Below are 26,488 nucleotides of genomic sequence, written 5' to 3' on the forward strand. Positions count from 1 at the left end.
CGGAGCCGAGAAGAAGACAGAAAGCAGCGACGATGACGTGCGGATCGACGGTTAAGTGTCTGGTCGTTCTACACACGGGCAAACGGTAATCGTCGACGGTCGCACGAGAAACGCGAAACAATAACATTCAGCGGGACGACAACAAAACCCGCGTCCGTCCATGAGCAACGGCAGTGGCGGGACGTATAATGCGGACAGAGCGTATATGAATGTATATAAACGGTAGGAAAAAATAAATAAATAAAAAAACTTATACAACAATAATCGCCGCCGTGATTATACGCGCGAGGAGACCGGTGCTAACATCAGATTGGTACCGCGGCGGCTTCGCAACTACGCAACGGACGAGGGTGATGCAACTTTTCCCGCCCGTTCGTTTATTTATTTTTTCGTACTCTCCTCCAACCCTCCTCTTCATACAGCTCCTGCAATCCTGACGGTCCCTTCTAGAACGCGAACCGCAAGGATCCCGGCCACCGTGAATGTAGCACCGATCTCAATCGCCTGATAACGCGCGGCCTATCGTGATCCGCATTATTATTATTATTACTCTATGGTATTATCACGCGGTGAAGAACCCCACAATTTTTTTCCTCTCCTGTCCCGCCACTGTTCGGTTGCGATTAGCGCGCCTGGGACCGCGGCGGCGGCGCGCGATACACAAAATGGTCGTCGGCTTGTATTGTCTACGAGGTCGTCTTTGGAATGTTATACGCCAACGAAAACCGTTTCGCCAGCGCTGCAGTGATGTTCCACACTTTCGAATCGCCTCGTTGCTCGCGCTTCCGACTGCGACGCCGGCAGTGTGGATAACCTGCGTTCCAAGACCGTTCCGTTCCGACACTTCAATGTTTGAATTCCCCATTTATCTTACGATCCATCGTATTGTCTACTGTTTTTTCATTGCTGTTTGTTTTAATACATTCCGAGATCGCGTCCGCTGCTCTATTCATACCATCGGACCTATACTTAAAAGTCTTATTTTGGTTTTCATTTCAGAAAATCTTTGTGGCATAAAAAATGATCGATACACGAAAACGTGATCATCGCGTGGTTGTGAAACCGGTTTGCACAAAACGCATTCAACATTTTGCTTATAACCTTAATTTTTTTAAATTTCGATTAATAGTGCTGCAGTATAGATAGTACTCTAGGCATATTATTTTATATCTAAATATTACGTTAGATGGTGTCTTGTCTGTAAATCGCGCGCATATCGAACGGACTTTGTTAATTATTATTATTTATTCAATTATTGTTCTATCTCCATTGTTAGTAGTTTTCTTGTCTATTTTCAACTGCTCCACTATATTTTCCTCTATTGCCATTTCCTCATTAACTTGTTCATGATTACTTCTTAAAAGCATGCTCTTCATAAGCATTGTTCTACTTGGCAATACTACCATACCGTAGTGTAATGTTTCGATTGTAGTATTGTTATAATGTGCGAATAAACAAATATTGTTTTAAGCATACATTTTATATTTTATAATAATGAAGTAATATCTAACTTGGTCAGTTCAAGGAAAATTTATCTTATGATCTGAAAATTTATAAACAGGAATTTTTTAGATATCTACCTAGTTTTTTAAGTTATCAAGATTCCACCGTTATTATTTAGTTTATTTATGCATTGATCAGGACCGGCTTTAGATACGATCGACGCGTGTGACGGCACAGGGTGCCAAAATCAAAAAGGCATGTAAGAGGTGTCAAAATTAGAATTAAATTTGATCAATTGTTGGTGACACAAATTATCTCCTATAAATAAAAAAAAAATTACGACATGGTTCAATATAAATTTGGTTACTACTATAATTATCAGGGCTCAGGTCTTTAAGCACTTAAAATCATTAAAATAAGCGCTTAAAAACATCATTATAAGCACTGAAATAAACATTTAAAAAATTTAAAATTAAGCAAAAATGTTTATTATAAAAAAAAAACTTTAAAATTATAACTAAAAAATCAAACGAAATAAAAATGAATCTTCACTTTCAAGACTTTAAGGATTTTAATGGATTTTTTAAGGAATTTTTTTTGAAAAATAAAATGTAAACTGTTCTTTCTGTTCTTGATCATTCTGACGTTTGACACTCAGTTCTATTTTCAGCGTTGGAATATCTTTGTTAACCCTAAAACGATGCCTTGGATGACGACGAACTACGTGACATCGTAAATAAGATAAGAATTATTTTTAATTTTAATTCTATCAATAAAACGACTTTGCAGGATAAAACTATAAAAACCTAAAAAAAACTGGTCAAATAAGCAAAAATAATCAGAAAAATTGGAAATATGCATTTTTTTTAAAAATTGCTGAAAAAAAGCTAAAAAAGGCACTTTCAAATTTCATAATTGTATGTTTTATAACTTGATATACACTTCTATAGCGCTGCTACATTTTAAGTCAATCTATAAAAATAAGCAAATGCTTTAACTCCTGAGCCCTGATAATTATCATTATTTATTATTCTATCGACATGCAAGGATAGGCCACTCTTAAAGGTACAAATACAGTATTATAAACTATCATTGTATTATTACAAGTATTATTATGTTTGGTCTCTGAATGATTTACATATATGTGGCAAATATGCACGTTTGAAAAATTATTTTGAGCATTTATGATTATAAACGAAGCTTAGGTTATAATATGTATAATGAGGCTCCTCCAGTTACCAAAATTCAATTTGTTTAAGTTATAATATAACTTAAACAGACAGAATGTTGGTAAACATATTATGTTTAAGTCGTTTAAGGTAAAGAATTGCCAAAATAATTCTTGCACTGAACGCTGAAAAAGCTAAAACCGGCCATGGCATTGATAATTAACTCACAAAGATCAACATTTATTAATAGTCCAATTATATATTACAATAGGTTAAGTTTTAAACATTTGTTGTTAAACACCATCATAGTTATTTTTCTAGCAATTGTGGAGTAAAATTAGAGTCGAAACATTTCTTAGATTCAACGATAGCTAATAAAGTTCACCTGGGTAGAATCAAATGTAAGCTATCGTCAATAATGTACTATGTCCTTTCGCTGTTGATAAAGTAGTAATTTAATTTAAATATCCTACTTCTATTCCCTTTTATGTATCTACAGACACTTCAATTAAGGGAAGTACAACATTTTTTTCCATTAGTAGTTAGATTATTTAATTTTGAAGATTGAGTGAAAGATTATCTTTTAGACTTTTACGAGGAACCGAGCGAATCTTCACAGTCAATTTATAACACGATTACTTCTGTAATTGAATCTCTTGGTTTATATATACAAAATATTACAGCTTTTGGTGCTGATAATGCCTCTGTTAACTATGAAAAAAATTGTTCAGTCTTCGAAAAATTAAAAAATAAAAAATCCTATATAATAAAAACTAATTGTAACTGTCACGTGATTCGGAGTTCTTTGAAGAAATACAAAATAAAAAACATTTGTTAAATGCTGTGAAAAATACCGCTAAATATAAATTTAAAAGTTTCTAATTTACCTTACTTTAATTAATTATTTTAACATAATGTAATGTTAATAATATTAAATAAAAATGATTTGAAAATTATGATTTTTTTTATTTGGTACACGTAGGCCGGTATTTTTCAAATTAAATGTTGGCAACCCTACTATATGACCATATCCATTATTACATTAATGTACATATATGCATGTATTTAATTTTAAACGTATTTTCATAACTGGCATATGTGTGTGCACAGGGAATGCCTAGTCACTGGGTGAAATGTTTTAAATATGGCCCTACAATTTAAGGCTAAAAGTAAGGGGCTTATATTTTAACTGGTGTTAAAATTAAATGTAATTTATTCTAAAATGTTTATTGAGTAAAAAATAAATTATATTTCATAATAAAAAAAATAAAATAAAATGTTCTTAATTTTTATGCAATAATTTGTTATGATAATATAACAGCTAAAATTTACAACAAAAGTACCAATAAATAATTGAAGCTATCTGAGAAAAATATATTCATCAAGACTAATTTATCGTAATATTAAATAAAAACTAAAGTTAGATATATTTAATTATTTAAACATTATAATTTATTAAATATATCAACACGTATTGTTAAGATAAGGCCTAAAAGTATTGTAGGCACTCCCTGAAATACAGGTCTGTGCACGCCTGTGATAACTAAATCTATAGTTAAGTAAAAACAGTGACTTTTAAAATCTCCTTTCAAAAGTCCCTTTAAAATCATCCCCCTAAAATTCTGGGTTAGGTTAGATTCCATCTAATATTAAATATAAACATTAATTTCTTTGTGTCATTAATATATTGGAAGATTTCAATCACTCCAAAAAACTTGGGTTAACTGTAAAATTGATCAATGATACATAGTATCAAACATTCATAAATATTTGTGTAAATCGTACAATGAATTTTTTTCAAACACGCAATTAATGTACATACTTCGATAATAACATTTGGATGCAATATAAAATGTTCTGTGGTAATAGCAAAGCATTATATATTTATTTCACCATGAAATAATTTTTTATCGATTTCTTCCATGGCCGTGGCGGTACACCATAAACAAACATATGCAATACCTATCAATTTAAACAAATTTTAATAAGCACATTGTGTGACATTAACTGTCATGTCTGTGACATGTATTATTTTTTAATAGTTCCATTATCAGCGCCATATTTCTCTCTTCTGTGTCTTAGAAAATTAAAAAAGAAAGCTATAAATACTTAGGTGACTGAAAAAATTGTATTTCGACTTCAATCCCAAAGTCAAGTGGGATGTGTTTCGTTGGAATTTGAAAATAAAATAAAAATAAAAACCGTTTGGAAACCAAACGAAATTTTGTTAAGGTAATACACATGAATATTAAATTTTCATGGTAATGTACTAATACTAATATTATCAAAATATTAAATGAAGAACAAACATTTTAGTGTAATTATTTGATAAAGTTTAGTCATGCTAAAAACAATCGATATGTTAAATTGTAATTTTAATGATTTTTTTTTATCATTTAGGTCATTGCTATTATTTAACCCTATATACATCTAGAGAGTTCAATTAATTGAATTATTTAGTTAAATATCTGCAATAAAATATTTAGTTTGGGCGTTATTTCACATTATTTTGGCTTAACAAGTTTTCGACAACAATTTGTCTCTATTTCAGTATTAAAAAATTGGAATATATTTTTATTTTTCTACTAGGAAATCACCAACAATGAGTTCGCAATTTAAGATGGAACTATGTCCTTGGGATCAAAGTACTTATGCTGGCCGGTGGCAATATTATTTTTGGGCTACAAACCCTATGTTATGTTTAAAAACTGATGAAGAATTAGAAGAAGCAAAATCTTTACGAACATCGTATTTGTAAGTATCAATTTATTTATAAATCTAAAATTATTATCTATTCTTTTAGTAATTTCAAAAACACATTTTAATTTTATAATTTTTATAGTAATGGTACACTTCCACCTGGATCAACTACTGAACAACTGTTAGCAGCTAAACAGATATATGAAAGTTCATTTCATCCAGATACTGGACAAAAGCAAAATGTATTCGGCCGAATGTGCTTCCAAGTCCCTGGGGGTATGGCTATTACTGGAGCAATGTTATCTTTTTACAAGTATAATTTATTTTTGTAAATAATATAATCATGATTTATTAAAATTAATTTCAAAATTGTTTATTTTTGAAGAACTGTACCAGCAGTAGTATTTTGGCAATGGATTAATCAGTCCTTCAACGCTTTAGTAAATTATACTAATCGTAATGCTAACTCTCCACTTAGTCAGACTCAAATGGCTGCAGCTTATGGCTCAGCTACAATAGCGGCTTGTGTAACATCCATCAAGTTTAAGCAGTACTTATCTAAACATGCTTCACTCTTTTTTCAAGTAACTTAATAATGTTTTTGAAGTTTTTAATTGTTTCTAATAAGGCTGAAACTTTAGAGATATGTTCCATTTGCCGCAGTAGCAGCAGCAAATTGTGTGAACATTCCGTTAATGCGTCAGAATGAATTACTGAATGGTGTAGATGTTTTTGATGCTGATAAAAATAGAGTTGGATGTTCCAAGGTATGTTTCTGTCTCTAAAATTTTATTTGTAGTTTTACAAATACTTGTTAATTTCAGTTAGCTGCTGCTAAGGGAATATCTCAAGTAGTATTATCAAGAATTGTTATGTGTGCACCTGGAATGGGTAATTTTCAATATTGATATACATTTATTTTTATTAAATGAAAATAAATAAGTGTTTAAACTTGACAATTTTAACTCTGTTTATTATAAATGCATGTAGTATTATTGCCTGTTATAATGGAAAAACTTGAAAATAAAAGTGCTTGGTTTAAGCGAAGTACATGGATTCATGCACCATTTCAAACACTTGCTGTTGGTTGTTTGTACGTATTTTATTTTTATATTAAATTTAATTAACTTTTAAGGTATAATAAATATTACTATCATAAAAATTAATCTGAATATTGATGGTTTTTTTATTAATTTTTTTTCCAGTCTAATTGGTATGGTTCCAACTGCTTGTGCACTATTCCCTCAGTTCAGGTATATTATTAATATATTTTGTCTGACTCATCTGATAATTTGTCTTATTTTAGCCCCATTAAATTAAGTACATTAGAGAAATTTGAGAATTCTGCATACTGCGAAATTGTCAGCAACTGCAAAAACCCACCAGCTGTAGTGTATTGCAATAAAGGGCTGTAAAATTATAATCTCATTTAATACTAATATTTTTAAAATTTACTTAAATACTTATTAAAAAATTATTTTAGGTTAATTGGGATGTTTTTGACTCTTCAGTAGTCTTAATTGAGTTTTTTTTAAGAATCTGACAAATTTGTGTATGACTTTATTTTTTAATAGGATATTAATTTTAAACGTTTCATTAATTTAAAAAATAATTTAAAATAGTTTTTAAGTATGTATTTTTTGCTTAGATATTGTATTTAACATATTATGTAATCTATATTTTATAAGTATCAAGTGCTTCCAATAAATATCACACTTTTTAGCATAAGTTAATAATTTTTATGCTATTCATTATTGTTATTAGAATCAAATCATAACTTAAAGTCTGCGAAGAAAATTACATATTGCTTTATACATCTATTTTAGTATTACAGAAATAAATGTTAACTATTGTTCAATTTTTATCTTACAAAATTGGATAATTCTAACATTTTAATTAATAAATATTCTGTTAATCTATGATTTGTATTAATAAATATTTCTATTATTTAATTCAATTATCAAGAAGTACTAATTAGCAATAATTAGTACTTGTATGGTATTAAAATTTACAATATCTTATAATAATAAGTGCTTTTTATTAAATAAAAATATCACTGATATATTATTTTTTATTATTATTTATATTATTATTATAATTATTATTATTATTATTATAAGAAAATCGTAGACTATGTAGCCTATCTATATCCATGAATATTTACAAAATCGTAATTTTTTGGTTATTTTAAAATGATAATAATTAATAGTAGTATAATAATAATAGTAGTGGTGTTTATATTCCTCCACATTCCAATCCTGATATTTATAAATCTTACGTCAAATCTATTGAATCTATAACCTGTCAGTTCAAAGACCATATTTATATTTTCTGTGGTGACTATAACCTACCTGAAATATTATGGGATAATGATGATTGTGGTTTACATTACTCTTTTTCATCGTCCCCCATAGCGTTGTGTGTACCTGAAGCATCCGCAACCTATTCGTTCTTTCAGTTAAATAATATTCACAATTGTCATGATTCGATTTTAGATCTCGTTTTTTGTAACACCAAGCTCATGTCTGTTGAAAAATCCTTTGAGCCTGCTGTCTCAATTGATCTCTACCACCCAGCTCTTTATATGTCTCTATCTTGTTCTCCTTTGGACCTTAACAGTAAACGTGACCAATCATTTTATAATTTTTCTTAAGCAGATTATCACTCAATTAGTACATTCTTAGACATATTTGATTGGTCATCTACTTTCAAGCCGCTTGACATTAATTCTGCTGTTAACACATTTTATGATGCCTTGCATAAAGTGGTTATTGATTTTGTCCCTAAATGTAAATATAGTTTTTCTTCATTTCCTCCTTGGTTCACTAAATAACTTAAAAAATTAGTCATATTAAAGAAACAAGCACATGCCAGGTTTAAATCTTCATCTAGTGTTTACGACTACAAAAAATTCTCCTTCCTCAAGGAAAAATTTAAATACTTATCCAAAAAGAGTTTTCATACTTATTCATCTAATGTTGAATCGTCTTTTATTAATAATCCTAAGAGTTTTTGGAAATTTGTTAAAAAAAATAGATCTAATAGTAATATTCCTAGTTCCTTAAAACTCAATGAACACATTGCTTCGTGTGATCGTGATTCTGCTGAGTTATTTTCAACTTACTTTTCCTCCATGTACTCTTCTCAAAAGGTTGCTTTAAACGTTGATGAACTTGGTATTTCTTCGTTTGACTTACCGTCCAATGTCGCTTTTTGTGTTAATGATGTGTTTGATAAGTTATCTAGTCTGGGTAGCGTTAGGTCTATTGAGCCAGATGGTCTCTCTGGTAATTTTTTATTTCATCTACGCTCTGTTATCAGTTATCCGCTCTGGTTATTATTCAAGCGTTCTCTTGATGAAAGAATTTATCCAGCTATTCTAAAATTTAGCTCTGTTATACCTATTTTCAAGTCAGGGGATCCATCTTCTGTCCTGAATTATAGGCCTATCTCCATTCAGTCTCACATCTCTAAAATTTTGGAATCTCTAGTATTAAATGATATTCGTCGGTCGATCAACCCTATTATTATTGAAGAACAACATGGGTTTCGCCCAGGTCGGTCGACTGTTACCTGTAATTTAGTTTTTAGTAATTTCATTTATAACTCTTTTCAACAACGTTCGCAAGTAGATGTCATTTACATGGACTTCCACAAAGCTTTTGATTCCGTTAATCATGATGTTCTAATTCAGATCCTTATAGCTTCTGGTTTCGGCGAGCCCCAATTGTCGTGGTTTAAATCCTTTTTAGTTGATAGATATCAATGAGTCTCGCTTTTCAATTTTAAATCAACTTTATACTTAGCTTCTTCTGGAGTACCTCAAGGGGGGCATTTGTCACCAATACTTTTCAATATCTTTATTAACATCATAGGTAGCGCTCTTCATCACTGTCGTTTTTTATGTTTTGCTAATGATGTCAAACTCTTTATGCAAATTTATTCGAATGATGACTGCTTAAAACTGCAAAGTGATATTAATCGATTTGTGGAGTTATTCGACAAACTTAATCTATCTCTAAACATATCCAATTGCAAGGTCATGACTTTCACCAGATCTCGTACTTCTCTAGTTTTCCCTTATCGCCTGCGTGACACTGTAATTTCACGTTGTAAAGATTTTATTATGAATCTTGGCTTTAAATTTACTAGTAGTCTTGACCCGAGCCTTCACATTGAAATGATTTGCTGTTCTGCTTTAAGAACATTGGGCTTTGTTATGAGGTTGGCTAAAGACTTTGGCCTTAAGTCATCTCTTAAGGCTCTCTATTGTACTATTGTACGGCCTATACTTGAGTATGGTGCCGTAATTTGGGACCCACATACAGCTGTAAATGCTTGTCAGTTAGAAAGGGTTCAGCGTAGATTTTTCCGGTTTGCTAGCTATTTAATGGGCATTGATTGTCCACTTCATGACTACACGCCTGTTGCCACTAATCTTGGTTTAGTAACTTTAGCCAAGCGCCGATGTTACTTTGGTAATACATTTTTAAAAGATCTACTGACTGGTGTTATTGATTTTCCTTCTTCACTTGCCCTAGTTGCGTTTAAAGTTCCACTGCGTTCCACCCGTTCTAATGCTATGTTTCATATACCCTTTAGTTCCACCAATTACATGCAAAATCAACCTTTAAGACGTTTGATGTCGCAAGCCAATACGGATCCCACCTTTAACTTTCTTGTTTTTTAATTTTATACACACTTATAATGTATTTCTATTGTTTTTATTTTCTATCATCGTATAATAATTGTAATATCTTTTCTGCACATATATATTTTAATTATAAAGGGCTCAGCCCGTAAATTCTTAATAAATAAATAAATAAATAAATAACAATATACTGTTTATACTATGAACTAGTACTATTAACTAATAAGTGTGTACAATTGTATTTTAGACATCTTTGAAATGGTTGACTGATATGGTGTAGTAAGCTTGTTAATTTAAATGAACTATGGAAATTTATATCAAGGCACTTGTATGGTCTTGAATTTTAATAATTTATAAATCTTATGTATGTTATTGTTTTTAATATTTTATTTCGGAAAATTTTAATTTTTTCTTTTGTGTGTAGCTGCACAGACACCCCAGATAAGACAACCATAAGTGAGTAGGGATGTAGTAATTGTTTGTGTATTAATATTGAACATTTAGTATATATTACTGGTTTTTTATTTAGTGTTGGAAATAACAATGAGAAGTGCTGGTTATGCTTATTAAAGTTTTGTAGATATGACTAGCCACCGAGTTAGCTTTTTTCTTAGGTAATGTTACGGTATTTGACAGACTTGAGGAATAAATTCATTTTCAAAATTTAGAGGTAGTGGAATGGAATAGCGATGTAGGCTAAATATGACTACTGTGGTTTTAGAAATGTTGATTTGTATTTTCCAGCTCTTAACCAGTTGTATTGTAGATTTAGATGATCTTGTAGGTTAGTGTTTCTCAATATGTGGTACGATTACCCCTTGGGGATACTCGAGATTTTTTAAGGGGTACGAGTCTGGCCAACAAAACTTTAAATTTAAATAATTTATGTGTAAAATGGTTAAGTTTATGTTAAAAATAAATATAGAAACAAATTAAATGTTGAAGATGATTTAAGATTATATTTAACTAAATTATAACCCTTTTTGACAGGAGTGGCTCCAGGGAGGACCCTAGAGACCGCAGTCTCCTCCCAAGCCTGTACCGTATTTATAAAAAAATGTAAATTGTTAACAAAAAATGCATATTATAATATGTACTACCATACGACACGCACAAGTATGTATATAGAGCCATAGAGGTATGATGGTTGAAAGGAGTTTCTCCACTCTTCGGAGACTAAAAACCTGGCTTCGTTCAATGATGACTGAAGATAGACTATCAGCATTATGTCTAATTAATGTATATCATAAACATGACTTAAAGTGGGGGGGGGCGCAAGGGGACTCAGTCCCCCTACCTCTCAAAGCGCTTTTAAGACGTCCCCTTTAACATTTTCCGAAATGCTTACTGAAACGCTCAACTGTTTCTTAAAAATAATCATCCACATTGAAATTATTGGAGTTATAATAAAATATTACGATCGTTTCGTCGGCGGTCACCCTCAGATAATGTTAGATAATAGTTCTAAGAAACAAATTATCGTCTGAATCTATCATCTGAAAACCTGGCAATGTACAGAATACGGTTATTATTGAACAATATAATTATCAATTTTTTACTCATATAATATGACTTAAAATAATATACATTTATCGTACATTCGTACTTACTAGAGTAATCGGTTATACCGTGTTTGTATGTTATTGGGTATTCATTCACACTATTTTGTCTGTATTGTATTTCATCACTTACATTTATCACTCACAATTTTGGAGTTACGGTTACGTAATATAATAAGTATCTATTCATATTATAATTTTCATCTTCTTTTACAACGCTACATTAATTATTGGTTATTATTATTGGTCATTGGATTTTCAAAAGTTATACTTAATTAATTATTTATTTCTATAAGTTTTAACTGCGTACACGCGCCAAATCATATTACACGATTACGTGCACATTATCATTTTGAACGTATACTTTTATCAGTGTAATAGTATTTCTACACTATTTTAATATTTAAAATTTAACATCAATAAAGTAATATAAATTTAAAAATCTAATAAATTAGTTGAGCTTGAGTCAATCGAGTTGAAATAAACTTAAACAATTACATTACTCGTATTATTATTTTTTTAGGAATTACATTCTTATTTATTGTTTCTACAGAGATTATATTTTATCTATACTTATTGTCTACTGCTTAAGAAAAATGAATAGTCTTTTGAAGTATAGATTTACAAAAAGCGGTAAGAATGATTTATCTGTTCCAAATATTTCTGCCACTACCGAGCATTTAAATTTACAGACAACGACTAATATTGTAACTACTTATCATGATACCAATAATTGTTATCCTGATTGCTGGGACTCAAATCAAGTAATTTATTTTACCAAAAATTACCCTTGGATGTATTTTAAAGAGAAAAAAATTGGGTGTACATTTTGTAGAGATGTGAATCTCAACTTATTTAAAAAAAACAAGTTCTCATATAGACTGAATGGCCAAATGCAGAAATCTCGCCAAATGGTTCTAATTTAAAAAATAAACAAACCAATTTGAGAAAAACATCAAAACATAAAGTTTCTAAATCTCATGTAAATGCACAAAAAATTGTTGATAAAGGCAAAAAACGTGTTATAGATGAAAAATTGTTTGAAATGTCAATATCTGAATACAAGCAAACACAAAGAGTATTTAGAAATACATACTTTATTTCCAAAGTTCAACGCCCGTAAACTGATTTGCCCAAATTAATTGACTTGCAAGTAATGAATGGAGTTGATCTTAGATGTATTCTTCACAGTAATGTAACATGTACTGAAATAATTGACCATATTTCCTTTGAGATGAAAAAAAAATTAACAAATGATATTGTAGAAAAACGAAGAAAAATATGTATTTTGATAGATGAATCAACAACTCAAAGTAAGAAATCAACGTTGGTAATTTGTATACGGTGTGCAATTGGTGAATTAAATGAAGTAAATATATTTTTTTTTGATATAATTGAATTAAAAAATGCTTCTGCAATAACTATAAAAGAAGCTATTTTGCAAGTACTTGAAAAGTATAAAATTGATTTTGAATTTTTTAAAAAAAATTTTATATCATTTGTAAATGATGGTGTATCTAATATGTTGGGACGCAATGCTGGTGTAAGTGCTCTACTGAAAAAAGATTTTCCAAATTTAATATCTTGGCACTGTTGTAATCATCGCCTAAAATTGGCCGTAAATGACAGTTTAAAAGAAGTAAATGGATTGAATCATTTTCAGTGTTTTATTGAAAAAATTTATTCATTATACCATATGTTACCGAAAAATTCAAATGAATTGCAAGAATGTGTTGCTTCGTTAGAACAACAATTATTGACCATCAGTAAAATTTTTACCATTCCCTGAACATAGGGCACACTTGGCAAGTTCTGATGATGATTTGGTACAATCTGAAGTGTAATGGTTTTTTCCACACTTAACACAACGTGCAGATTGATGGCAAAAGTTACTAGTATGATAATAAGCTTGACAATCATGGCAATGTGGAGGGGAGAGTTTTTTCCTGGGCAGCTCAATTTTGATTCTGGTGTGAAGAAGCAAATATAATTTGAGAATATCATTGTTATTATCAGCAATTTTCAGATCAATTCGAAAAAGAGGCAAAGGTCTTTTAGTGGTACGATGTACAATATTAGAGACCCGAATAACTTCGTGGACAATATCAAATAAGCTGGCTTGTATGTCTTTCACAGCAGTGGACGGACGGAGGTGCCTGATAAATAAAGCATATGGTTTGAAACTATTAGGCAGGTATGTGTGGAAATTTATTTGTTCATTAATGATATGATAATTATAAACTAGATTATAATTACTGATGCCGTCGGTGCGGATAATCAGGTGCTTTGGGATATTTTTAAAATTAATACCCGAAGGAATGACAAGGTCGAGTAAGGATTTTTTTGAGCGTGTAAAATTTGTAGCCACCGCTTAGATAGAAAGGAGGTGCAAAAAAAAATTTGTTTTACTTGGAGTGATTTCCACGTGACCGCACAGAACGTTACACTGGACTTTGGAAGATGTTGTGATAACGGGAGGGTTAAACACCTCTTGATCGAAAATGTTGTCCTCGGAGAGTGAAGCATAGCGATTTGGTATGATGAATATCTTACTTTGGTTGCCGCTAGATTTTGTGGGTGAATATGATGACGAAGAGGATAAATTGCGTTTCGAATTATTCCGAGACATGTTTTGATATTAGATTAGGCTCATTAGTGTAGTGTGCAAAAGATAACGGTCAAACGAAAACGACGTCTGTTCATGTTGGACAATGAATGTAAATTGTATTCATAAGGTTAAAAGTAAAAAATATTTTAAAAAGTAATAAATATTTGATCATATGAATAACTAAAATCTAAATACATGCTAAATACAAAGAATTTATAATCTGTATATATAAGACAGTAAGCTGATTGACTACTATCAACGCACAGCTCAAACCATTGGACGGATCTGGCTGAAATTTGGCATACAGATAGCTATTATGATGTAGACGTGCGCTAAGAAAGGATTTTTTGAAATTTTGAATTTAAAGGGTTGAAATCGTTTTAATATTTTTTGACCAGATCGATAACTGCGCTATTGAAAATGAATTATCTGTATATATAAAACAGTAAGCTGATTGACTGCTATCAACGGAAGTGAGATGCTATATGTATTCTACAGAATACTAAACTGTAGAGAGGTTCAGGTAGTTGTAAGCTATAACTTATCGAATAGGTTATGATAATAATCATTATCTCAAAAACTAAATTAATATGTATAAAATATTATTTCAAAAATCTTAATTAATTTAAATTTCAATAGATTTAACAAAATTTAATCTTGGCAGGTTACATACATTTATATACTTAAACCCGGCAACGACGAGTAATTCAGCTAGTAAATTATACAACTTTACAAATTTGTTCTTAAAATAAAAAATATCCCGATATTCCCAACATATAGTATGTATGTATGTAATTTCATATAGTTATGTAACATAAAAAAAGAGGGAGGGCTATGTTAAAATTAGAGCTCAAATTTTTTTTTTTTTTTTAGAGGTAACAAAATTTGATTTTGCTTAATGCATTATTTTTTATTGAACCGGCCCTGGATACACCAGTAGATATAAGACTGGAGAGAGAAATAGAGTCATTTATTTTGACGGAGAATTGTCTGTTCGATAGAAAGGAATTAATAATATAAAGTTAGTATTTCGGTATACTGATCAATTTTAATTTATATAAAAGACCTTCGTGCCATACTTTGTCGAACGCTTTAGAGACATCAATAAATAATTTATATAAATTGATTGATTATATTTGAATTATTAATAACATTTTATTTGTTCCCTTATAAAAAAATGGCACAAAAAAACAAGCATAAGTAGTACATAATTTTTTAACTGGTAGGCTGAATGATAGGCCAGACTTTGTTTTTAAAACTTTATACAATACATTGTTATTGTAATGAACGTCAAGTGTTAACTTAGGGTCCAACAAAAACGCATGTTATGTCGACCGATGAACAATATCACGAAAACAACGATCGAAGTGCTATGGATAATTATAGATAACTTTAACAGTTCAAATTTGAAAGCGGCGGCCAACATTTAATTGTTAGTTAGGTACCACGATCTCGTTTTAAGCTATATTGAGAAATGGTCTATGGTTATTCTACGGAACACGTCGAACAAGATGATTCCGTGGTTATAACCATGACTAATTATTACTATCATTATAATTTTTTTTTTTTTTACTATGCTTCAAGATGTCGAACAATTGGGTATTCTTCTGTATGCAACAACTAATGTTAATATAAAAAATAATAGTTGTAGACGAAAAGAAAAAAAAATTGATATTTTTTACAGCAGAAAATCAGAAATGTAATCTAAAATGTAATCTATTTCGCAATGGAAATTACACTTGGATAAATTTAGTGTGTTCTCAGACATGACCATAGACAATCATCTACAGCTTAGTATATAATCATACACCAGTCATCATTTATGACGTGAGTCACTAACTCACGAAGTTTGAAAGACGACAAATTTCATAATTTCGTAATGTCACACGTCTAATTCGTGACCGATTAATTAACGCTTTTCAGTAAAAGATTTGCTTTTCCTTATATGGTAATCCTGGTTAACTCGATGCTTATCATCAGAATTCGGACGTATCGGGTTTCTCGGTAAAATAAAAACAAAAAAAAAAACCTTAACATCATCTCAAATATTTGTCTACTGTTAATACGAACTTTTCATTTATATTATAATTCTATTATATTGAAAACAACGTTTGCTCAATTACAATTCTCGACTACTTACTTTACCATCAGTATATGAACACAATGTCCTATTCTAATAGTGAGTTATCTAGAGTTTTCAAAAACTTACTATTCTATACATTTTCGATTTAAATGATTTAATAATTTTATTTCAGAGTACATATATTCAACACTACCACGTACGCAAAGAGGACAACCTATTGTTTTGGGTGGTGATCCTAAAGGTAAAAATTTCCTGTACACCAATGGCAACAGTGTCATTATACGCAATATAGAGGTATGTGCATTTGTTGGCTTGTATTAAATGTGATCTAATTTGTTAATGTTTCATATTTCATCAAGAACCCAGCAATATCAGATATCTATACAGAACACTCTTGTGCTGTAAATGTTGCAAAGTATTCTCCCAGTGGATTTTACATAGCGTCTGGCGGTTTGATGAGATCTCTCAGATATTAATAAAACATTTAACTAATAAATTGATAAATTACAGATCAATCAGGAAAAATTAGAATATGGGATACTGTAAATAAGGAGCACATTTTGAAAAATGAATTTCATCCTATCGGTGGTCCAATTAAAGATATTTCCTGGTCTCCAGATAACCAACGTATGGTGGTTGTAGGTGAAGGACGAGAAAGGTATTAAAGATTATTTTCTCTCTATGAACTGTATTAAAATATTGTATTCTTGTTATAGATTTGGTCATGTATTTATGTCAGAAACTGGTACTTCAGTTGGTGAAATATCTGGTCAATCCAAACCAATTAATTCATGTGATTTTCGCCCCAGTCGTCCATTTAGAATAGTGACTGGTAGTGAAGATAATACAGTTGGTGTTTTTGAAGGGCCACCATTTAAGTTTAAGATGACTAAACAAGTAAATTGTACTAATAATTACATTTAATTTGATTATTATTTAGTTTAAAAAAAAAAAAATATTGTTTTTTTTAATTGTTTATAGTATTTGACTTTATTTTTTACTAAATAGGAACATTCAAGATTTGTACAAGCTGTGCGTTACTCACCCAATGGCAATTTATTTGCATCTGCAGGCTTTGATGGTAAAGTATTTTTGTATGATGGAACCAATGCCGATCTTATTTCTGAAATGGGTAGTCCAGCACACAAAGGAGGAGTTTATGGAGTAATACAATTTAAACTATTCGTATTTGAGATGTTCTGTGAAATTTCATAATTTTTAATATACAATTTCAATAATAGGTTGCTTGGAGTGCTGATAGTACACGTTTGTTAACATCATCTGGTGATAAAACATGTAAATTGTGGGATGTAGAAACAAAATCTGTTGTCAGTGAATTTGTGATTGGAAACCAAGTAGAGGATCAACAGGTTTGTTAAATTTCTCTCTAACTTGTATAAATAATAATTTTGTTGACATTTTATTAGGTGTCTTGTTTATGGCAAGGAAATTATTTATTAACTGTTTCTCTAAATGGTTTCATTACCTACTTGGATGTTAATAACCCAGAGAAACCCATACGAACCATTAAGGTAATTAAAATAACCTATTATAAATATTAAATTTGGGAATTGTTTGTCTATAGTCAAATACTGACTTCAAAGCTCTGATGAGTAATTTTGTGTTTCAAATTTTGATGGAAGTTATTTATATACAATTTTCTCATCATTTACATCAGTCATGATAGATATTTAAAAGTATATACATGCGCAATAGAAATATTTCTATAAATATTTATTTGTTTTTGTGTATAGTTGAATTGAACAGGTTATATAAAAATAATATGAAATTTTAATTTTAATTCCTTAAATGTCTTAAAAAATAACTTAAATTTAAAATTTCTGTGAAATAGTTGTAATAAAATAAATTATTTCAATGATTTGAATGTAACACAAGTGAAAGTCCAATATTAGTTTTCATAACTATAGCTGGCTTATAAGTAATGTAAGTTTTGAAAATGGTACATGGTTAGTTATGATGACCATTACTATGAATTATTATACATTTTAAACTTCCTAAATGTAAATAATTTTACTTGTTGCTTTCATTATAAATTTGTTTATTTTCTTTTAATATTTTTAATTTAGTTTAATAAAAATAGAGCAGAAAGAAAAGCAAACAAATCATTATTGCATGGTATATATTAATGTAATCAAAAATTGTTATACATTATTTAACTTAAATTAAATATAAAATACTTTGATTTTTATATAGGGTCATAACAAGCCAATTACAGTGTTAGCATTAAGTCCTGATCGTAGCACTATTTACACTGGTTCTCATGATGGAAACATTGTAAATTGGAGTATTGAAAATGGTTAGAATGAATTGAAAATGAATCATTCAACAAATTAAATTTCTGTTTTTTTTTTTTCAAATTAAAGATAATATATTTTTTTTCACTAGGTGAAAATGACAGGGTTAAAGGTGTAGGTCATGGAAATCAAATAAACGGAATGAAATTGGATAATGACTATTTATATACTTGTGGAATTGATGACAGTCTTAGACAAGTTGATGTTAAATCCAATTCATATACAGACTTACAAGTTAAATTAAATGCTCAACCACGAGGAATGGATTTTAATAGTAACGTATTAGTTACAGCTACAATAAAAGAGGTTAAAACAAGTATAAACATAATTAATTGAAATTTCTAATGAGCAAATAATTATTTGTTTTAGATAATTATATTAAAGAATGAAAAGAAAGTTTTTAATTTGCCAGTGGATTATGAACCTTCCGCTGTGGCTATTAATCCAGATGCAAGTTTTATTGCAGTTGGAGGTGCCTTGGATAATAAAGTGTGTATATTAATTCATAACTTTAACACTACCAGAAAATTGATAATTTATTTATTAAATCAATGTAGGTACATGTGTACAAGTTTAATGACTCAACTAATGCTTTGGAATATGCAGCTGATTGTGATCATTTGGGACCTATCACAGACTGTTCTTTTTCACCTGATGGCGAATACTTAGTAGCAAGCGATGCTAATCGTAAAGTTATTTTATACAAAGTACCAGAATTTAATGTAAGTAAATTTATGTAGCTTAAAAATAATATATCTTCTTTAAACAACTAGTATATTTATTTCGTTTATTGCCTATATATCATTTTGTAATCGGATAGTCGGTAAGATAAAATATTTTTTAGTTTACTTTTATAATTAATTTTATATTTTTTTCTAGTTGGCGCACAAACAAGATTGGGGCTTCCACAACGCACGTGTGAACTCTGTAGCCTGGTCGCCAAACTCTAAACAAGTTGCAAGTGGAAGCTTAGATACTACCATCATTGTGTGGAGTGTTACTTCACCTAACAAACATACAATAATTAAAAGTTAGTATTACATTTAATTTTATCTACATTGATTATAGACGTATATCATTATTATTTTAAATTATAGATGCTCATCCTCAAAGTCAAATCACACGTGTACTGTGGTTGGATGATGAGACTATAGTGTCGGTTGGACAAGACTGCAATACTAAAATCTGGAATGTTACTCCAATTTAATCTAGAACTTCAAGTGAAAGTCTATATTTATCTAAAATATTAAATATGTTTTTGAATAATTATTTATTTATTTATTTATCTTAGAGTATTTTAATTAACCAATATTTTTTTTCTGATGAAATAAAATTAAAAAATTGCACTCAAAAAAAAATCGTGTCCTATTAATATTAAATAACAATTATGTTAATGATAACGTCAATAGATTTCATATAAGTTTAAATCATATATTATTTTAAGAATGTTAACTTTTTTATTTTTTAGTTATCTTAATTTGATTTATATTTGAATATAAAATATGCATTTATTTTTCTAATATGTAATAAACAATAATCATATTCTCCTACTCTGAAATGTAATTGCTTTTTTTTAATGTATATATATATATAAAATAATATCTACGAGCATATTTTAGTGAATATGTAAAAAATTTAAGATACCTTTCTTCTTGGTTTGAAAAACAATTTTTCATTAAAGCGTCTCATCAAGTATATGATATAGGTGATTAAAATTTTTTTCCATACATTCAATTACTTCTGGTTGTTTGGGTAAAAGTTTTTGCCTGTGATTCTTTGGTGGTTTTGGCATTTTATGTTCTAAGCATGGCAATGGTTCATTAAAAAAATAAGGCTGTAACAGTGCCTAGAACAATTGTTTAATTATCACCTTTGTACTATATTTTAACCAAATAATTTTAATTTTAAAGAAAGTAAATTATATTTAATACTAGTTTGTAAAAATTAATTACATTACCTCTTGTGCTTTTAACCTTGTATTCGCATCATATACAATTAATTTGCCTATTAAATCTACTAATAAGTTATCAATATCTGGCAATAATACATTAGTTGGTACTGGATCACAATGTGTAAATTTAAGTTTGTTATAATCTGGCATTTCATTTCTATTTGGCCATGTTTCATCTGTTGGTGTTCCTAAATAATGTACAACAATGGCAATTTGTTCCATATCAGAATCTCCCTAAAGTTGTAATAAAGATTAGGAATATATTCATTGGCAAATAACTTAAAATTATAGAACGTAAAATATGTACGAAGTTCTCGAGTAAAGGTATGAAAATGGCTAACCGCAAACAAAGGAGTTTTTAATTGCATTTCTGCTAAAATACAACCAACCGACCACATATCGATGGATTGGTTGTAGTGAACAGAGCCAAACAATAGTTCAGGAGCTCGATATCGACGAGTAGCTACTTGTCCAGTGTAGCATAGATCTTCACCAGATTGTTTATCGTTATTAGCCAATATAAGTCGACTCAAACTAAAATCTGCTATTTTCAAAATACCCTTAGAACATATTAGCAAATTTGCCGGTTTTAGATCCTAAACATAAATAATTTTATTCATAATTGGATATACATGTTTTGTAATCACTGACTCTGTGCATGATGTTAGTCGCATGCATGTGTACAACACCGTTGAGAAGCATTCGAGCATATGTTTTCAGTTGAGAATCATTCAATATTATATCATCATCGTGTAACATTTCTGGTAAACCAGAGACCACATATTCCAGTACCAAATAGAAACCAAAATTATGACAAAAATGATCCAACAGCTTTACAACCTGAAACAGTAAATGCTCTCTTATAAAGTTCATTATCAACTAAGTTATACTAAATTCATAACACACATAGTTAGATTCCAGTGCCTTTAAAGATTCAATTTCACGTAGTAAATTCTTTGATGTTTTATCCAATGAGCGTACACATTTAATAGCTACTATTTTACCGGAAGATCGCTCCAAAGCTTGAACCACTTGTCCATGAGTTCCTTCACCGATACGCTCCAAGATTTTATAATTATCCATTAATAACAATAATAAATTAAAGTAAATTTTCACAAAATCGTTGGCTGCTTTGTTTATACATATTACTGCTATGTTGTCATGACAACATATAGAAAATCACTTATATAAAATCGATAACAAGAATGAACTATGAATTGTGATGTTTATTTATAATAGATTCTTTTTATATGAAATATATTTGCCAATACATTAATGTATCTACCGATATTGACTGTACAAAGTGATTTTTAAGCAACTGAATTGTATATCAAATGTACACACACATTCTACGTTTAACTAGATTAAGAAGATTAAAACTGGACATATTAGAAAGTTTTTAGGGGCACATTTTTTTCAGAAAAGAGAATTAGAATGAAAAATTTGTTATTAGCTTGATAGAGTTAACTTACTGATTTATCATTCTTTTTGTTGTTTGAGGTAAATAGAAATGTAGGAATTAAAATTTATTTTTAATACATGTTACCCTCATAGTAGTTTTAAGGCGCGTCCAGATGGAGCAGCTTTTGCCGCGCGGCATGAGTATGAATATATGAATATATTTTCCGCGGCTTGTGGACGTATTTTCAGCAAAGCTGCACGGCAACAGTACTTATTTTTTAAGTAATTAGTAATAGAACAAATTTTTTTCATCGAGGTAAAACTGATTTTTGTAGTAATCTCCAGAAGACACAATTTTTATTCTATCAAAATGTCGATACTGAAGATTCTCCGTTTTTAAAAATCTTTAATTTCATGTTTTTTAAGACTCAAAAATATAGATTATTTATTGATCTCGTGCACTTTGTTGCCAATTAAAAACGACACAACTCTATAGTATTAATGATATATTATAGCTTTAAAACAAATCGGGAAATTCCGCATCATGTGGACACGTATTTACCGCGCGGCAAAAGCTGCTCCGTCTGGACACGCCTTTAAAAATCAAGTTAGGTTAACATAAATGTGCTGATATTACTACTAGATATATCAAAACTATAGTTCGTTCAAATTATACCAGTTTGCGTTTGCACAACTGGTGACTAATCCGGCCCCACAATTAATTGATCGGCAATTATAGTTTCTGGTCAGTTCTCATCACCGCACTCCGTTATTGTTTTACGATCGTATGTCGTGTAATCAAAATGTGTATATCATTTAATATATTACATATACGCAATCATACACCGTAATTACCTATAACCGGTAGTATGGGATAGTAAGCGCAGGCAAAACTAGTTTTCGTTTACTACCTGATATACTCTTGAATAGAGTATACATGCTGCTCAACTTGATTAATATTCTTATAAATAATAATAAAAAACCAATAACATTTAATCAAAAACATTTTAAGATTGATTTGAAAAATCACATTTAATGATTTAGTAATGGATGTATTTATACAAATACTTATTTAGTATAAAAATATATGACCAAATTAGGAAATGACAATAAAAATGCGCATTTGCTAAACACTAAGTCATAAATAATCAGTTTAAGATATATTGTATTTATGATTATCAAATTTGCAAAAAAATCATGTAGAAGGAATAAGGATATAAAAAAGTAAAAAGATAATTTTTTATAATAATGTTGTTTATTAGTCCAATCATGCTTTAGCTTTACCAGTTGATTTTGCTTTTGGTGCTGCTTTGGTAGCAGTAGCAACAGGTTTAGCAGATGTAGGTTTATTACCCTTGTTGGTCTTAGGTTTTGGCTTGGGCAATTGTTTTTTGCACCTTTTAGTTGGAGGAGCACCACCACGAGCAGCAAGTCGCTTTTTATATGCTTCCAATTTCTTTTCATGAATTTCACGTAAACCTTTAACAGCAATTACCTTCTTAGCCTTGAGTTTAGCAGCACGCAACATTTTCTTTTCATTGATGAATCGTTTTAACACTTTTTCACCCTTTTCAGTAGTTGGTCTCTATAAAATAATTAATATTAAAAATATATTGAATATTTAAAACAACTATTTAACTTACGCCTTCTTTCTTAGCCAAGTAAGTCTCACGAGCTAAGGTTCTTAATTTGTTTTCATTGCTAGCAACACGTTTTTGAACTGCAATGTAAGGATTTAATCTGAGCATGGTACGAACATGTTTCAATGGGTTCAACTTGCGAGTGCGACGTAATGTTCCAGTCCTAGAAATAATTATAATATAACATTTAAGTTTGTACAATTATTAACCAGTATTAAATATAAAATTATTTAAAGATTAAGTTGGATCAGGAATTAAAACAAAGCATATTTATATACATCATCATCATCAAAACTAAATATTTTCTTCATTTCCAACTTTGATTAATATATAATTAATAGTATAAAAATATAACAATAAATATTTAAGTGTATTATATAAATATTTAACTTAATGGCTATTTAAATAGATACAGGAGGTTCATTTATTTAGTCACTGTATTAATAGTGTGGCTATGATCTTGGAACAAGTTAATAAGGGTGACAAGAAACATTTGACTGAAATAAATTTCAGGACACACACACAATAAAAAACTTTCAAATTAGTTTTTAAAGTTTAATAAATACCCGACCTTAATGAAACATTGGCCAAGACTTTTGGTATAATGTGAGAAATTAAAACCTACTTAATTTAGAATTAGTTTACTTAAGTTATCATATAGATTTAATAATAATACCTAAAAGATCATATAAAATTGTATTTATATTTTAAATTGTAATATCCAGTGATTTGTTAATAAAAGTATTTTATTCAAAATTTTAAATAATTAAATAATCTACAGAACTAGCTAATGGGATCAGTAATTAAAACAAAGCTTTTTTAAATAATCATAAATGTTTTCAATATAAGGTATTCATCATATCCAAGTTAAATAACTTTTTATATTTCAAAATATTACATATTCATATAATGTAATAACTACAAAAAACAGTATTATAATTGTATATTTTATGAATTTAAAAGTGACTTAAAAGTAACAACTATAGGGTCTTTATCCTCTGTGCTTGGTTTAACAATAGGTAGAGATTACTCATGTTAAAGCAGTTGGTTATTTGTAGGGACAGTGATTTTCTCTCAGAACTGTTGTCCAGCCCAGAAAGAAGCTAAACTATAAGTAACATATGTAAATGTACAGTCATTTAATTAATTCTGCATTACCTCTCCTCTCACTATATTTTTATTTGGTATACCTACCACATACTATACATTGTATAAACTAATACCTCATAGAGCACAAGTGATCGGACTATCAAGCTTATTGGATCAGAAATTAAAACAAAGCAATATTTTAGAAATCACAGTATTTTCAATTTTAAAATTTACATCATATCCAATTTTCTACATTTTAATGTATAATAAACATTCTTAAATCAAATCAAGATAAAAATAAAGTATTGGATCAGAAGTATTAATAGACAGTTTTATCATTCAACATCAATTACACGGACCAAGTCTTTCTTTTATTCATCATATCCAATAACATCTCTTTAAAATTATGCATGGTTCAAATAAATAATACATTTTTTTATTATAATAATATCAGAAGATTTAAAAAACTTGGATATTTTCATATAATATCAATAACACGGACCAAGCATTTTATTCATCATATTATTGTCTAACATTTTTCCCTAGAAAGTCTATCATAAAATCAGGAGTTTTAAAAAACTTGGGTATTTTCATATAATATCAATAACACGGACCAAGTATTTTACTCATCATATTACTAGTTTAACATTTTTCTATATATATAAAAAAAAAAAAAAAAAAAAAAAAACAGTACATCATAAAATCAGAAGTTTTTTAAAAACTTAGGTGTTTTCATATGTAATATCAATAACACAGACCAAGCATTTTACTCATTATACTTGATGATACTATAATGATGTGATAATAATCCAAAATGTTAGGCTTAATTATGCAGGGAAATATATTAATAGTTAACAATAATTGCTTTAAATAGCAAAAACTTAATAACTAAAATAAATCTTACCTTGGAGGTGGCAAGTACTTTTTGAGTTCATCAGATTTGAAAATCCTAGTTAAATCAGTGTTTGACATCTTGGGGAATGGTAAATTGTAACCGCTCTTTAGTGTTGCTTTTTTGTCCCACGTACCATAAAGATCATCTAGTTTTTTGAAAGCAGATTGAGTCCAGATAATGAAACGTCCAACATGACCACCAGGAGCCAAGTGCAATAAATTTAATTTCCTGATATTGATTAAATCCACTCCAGGGATGTTACGGAAAGCTTTCTTTAACCCCTATAAATAAATTTAAAATATAACTTAGAAATAATATAAAAAGTTCGTAGTCATACATAGATAAAACTATTGACTCTATAGAGAAGTTGACAAATTAATTAACTAAATTAGTTTGTAATTGTTTTGGAGTAGGCCATCAGTTTATTTTCTAAAATGTGGCTGACTGTGAAACAATCCATTTAATTTAGCACAAAAAGACCACTTGTGACATTATAAAATGTGATAAGTGTGATACTGTGCTTATTTGATGAATTAATGAATTTACTAATAAGTGATAAAACTCAAAGTATTCAACCACACATTTATATAAATTTTTAATTTTTAATTAAATATAAAACCATTAACATAATAATAGTATTGTTTAACTTCAATGGAACCCAAAAGAAACATGTAAAATAATAACTTGAGTACGCCTTGAAATTAAGTATTTTATTTAGCACACTTACAGTAACAATTCATTGAATTATCACTATGATTGTTGGACATTTTTATGTGCTTTTATTTAGTTTGAGCAACATGTAGAATAAAATAGACCCATCCCAAATTAAAATATTCATTTGAAAATAGACTGTAGTTAAATTTTGTTATTATTTTGGAGTATGCAGCATGTAAATTATAAATTAAAGCAGCGACTGTAAAATAATGTTCTCAATTTTGCACAATAAGACCACTCATAAGAATTAAATATGAATAATTAAAGTGT

General features: G+C 29.4%; 5 protein-coding genes across 7 annotated transcripts in view; 3 read left to right on the forward strand and 2 right to left on the reverse strand.

The window, feature by feature from the left end:
• The first annotated feature begins 139 nt into the window (after positions 1–139).
• Positions 140–6,901, forward strand: LOC112687881 (sideroflexin-2). 2 transcript variants are annotated; one of them, XM_025560849.1, is made up of 9 exons: positions 140–222; positions 5,202–5,366; positions 5,455–5,625; positions 5,698–5,896; positions 5,954–6,079; positions 6,137–6,203; positions 6,303–6,405; positions 6,518–6,565; positions 6,619–6,901. In XM_025560849.1, the coding sequence occupies exons 1-9, from the start codon at positions 161–163 to the stop codon at positions 6,725–6,727; spliced, it is 1,050 nt and encodes a 349-aa protein (XP_025416634.1). In that variant the 5' UTR covers positions 140–160; the 3' UTR covers positions 6,728–6,901. The 2 variants fall into 2 exon arrangements, with proteins under 2 accessions (XP_025416634.1, XP_025416635.1); XM_025560850.1 differs by lacking the exon at positions 140–222 and adding an exon at positions 4,590–4,844 and having other exon boundaries at positions 6,619–6,727.
• Positions 6,902–9,354: 2,453 nt separating this feature from the next.
• Positions 9,355–10,002, forward strand: LOC112688004. Its single transcript, XM_025561013.1, has one exon. The coding sequence runs from the start codon at positions 9,355–9,357 to the stop codon at positions 10,000–10,002; it is 648 nt and encodes a 215-aa protein (XP_025416798.1).
• A 5,933-nt stretch (positions 10,003–15,935) lies between these two features.
• Positions 15,936–19,794, forward strand: LOC112687972 (actin-interacting protein 1). The gene is made up of 14 exons (XM_025560978.1): positions 15,936–16,309; positions 16,386–16,507; positions 16,573–16,663; positions 16,724–16,871; positions 16,930–17,110; positions 17,222–17,377; positions 17,455–17,583; positions 17,641–17,745; positions 18,428–18,530; positions 18,620–18,834; positions 18,898–19,017; positions 19,086–19,250; positions 19,408–19,558; positions 19,626–19,794. Exons 1-14 carry the CDS (start codon positions 16,285–16,287, stop codon positions 19,733–19,735), a joined length of 1,821 nt encoding a protein of 606 aa, XP_025416763.1. The 5' UTR covers positions 15,936–16,284; the 3' UTR covers positions 19,736–19,794.
• Positions 19,795–20,136: 342 nt separating this feature from the next.
• Positions 20,137–21,655, reverse strand: LOC112687974 (cyclin-dependent kinase 20-like). Of its 2 annotated transcripts, none has more exons than XM_025560980.1 (5): positions 21,484–21,655; positions 21,131–21,319; positions 20,821–21,075; positions 20,486–20,713; positions 20,137–20,374 (listed from the first exon to the last, which is right to left on the reverse strand). In XM_025560980.1, exons 1-5 carry the CDS (start codon positions 21,517–21,519, stop codon positions 20,204–20,206), a joined length of 879 nt encoding a protein of 292 aa, XP_025416765.1. In that variant the 5' UTR covers positions 21,520–21,655; the 3' UTR covers positions 20,137–20,203. The 2 variants fall into 2 exon arrangements, with proteins under 2 accessions (XP_025416765.1, XP_025416764.1); XM_025560979.1 differs by having other exon boundaries at positions 21,386–21,562.
• Positions 21,656–23,115: 1,460 nt separating this feature from the next.
• The window catches only part of LOC112687932 (60S ribosomal protein L4), a 7,514-nt gene continuing 4,141 nt past the window's right edge, over positions 23,116–26,488 (reverse strand). The window contains exons 6-8 of the mRNA XM_025560927.1: positions 25,514–25,785; positions 23,524–23,683; positions 23,116–23,465 (exon numbers count right to left, since the gene is read on the reverse strand). Of these exons, the coding sequence (XP_025416712.1) occupies positions 23,148–23,465; positions 23,524–23,683; positions 25,514–25,785 (750 nt within the window). The 3' untranslated portion in view covers positions 23,116–23,147. The remainder of the gene's footprint in view (positions 23,466–23,523; positions 23,684–25,513; positions 25,786–26,488) is intronic.

The sequence above is a fragment of the Sipha flava genome, unplaced genomic scaffold (assembly GCF_003268045.1).
Source record: "Sipha flava isolate LNK unplaced genomic scaffold, YSA_version1 36_pilon_pilon, whole genome shotgun sequence".
Lineage (NCBI taxonomy): Eukaryota > Metazoa > Arthropoda > Insecta > Hemiptera > Aphididae > Sipha > Sipha flava.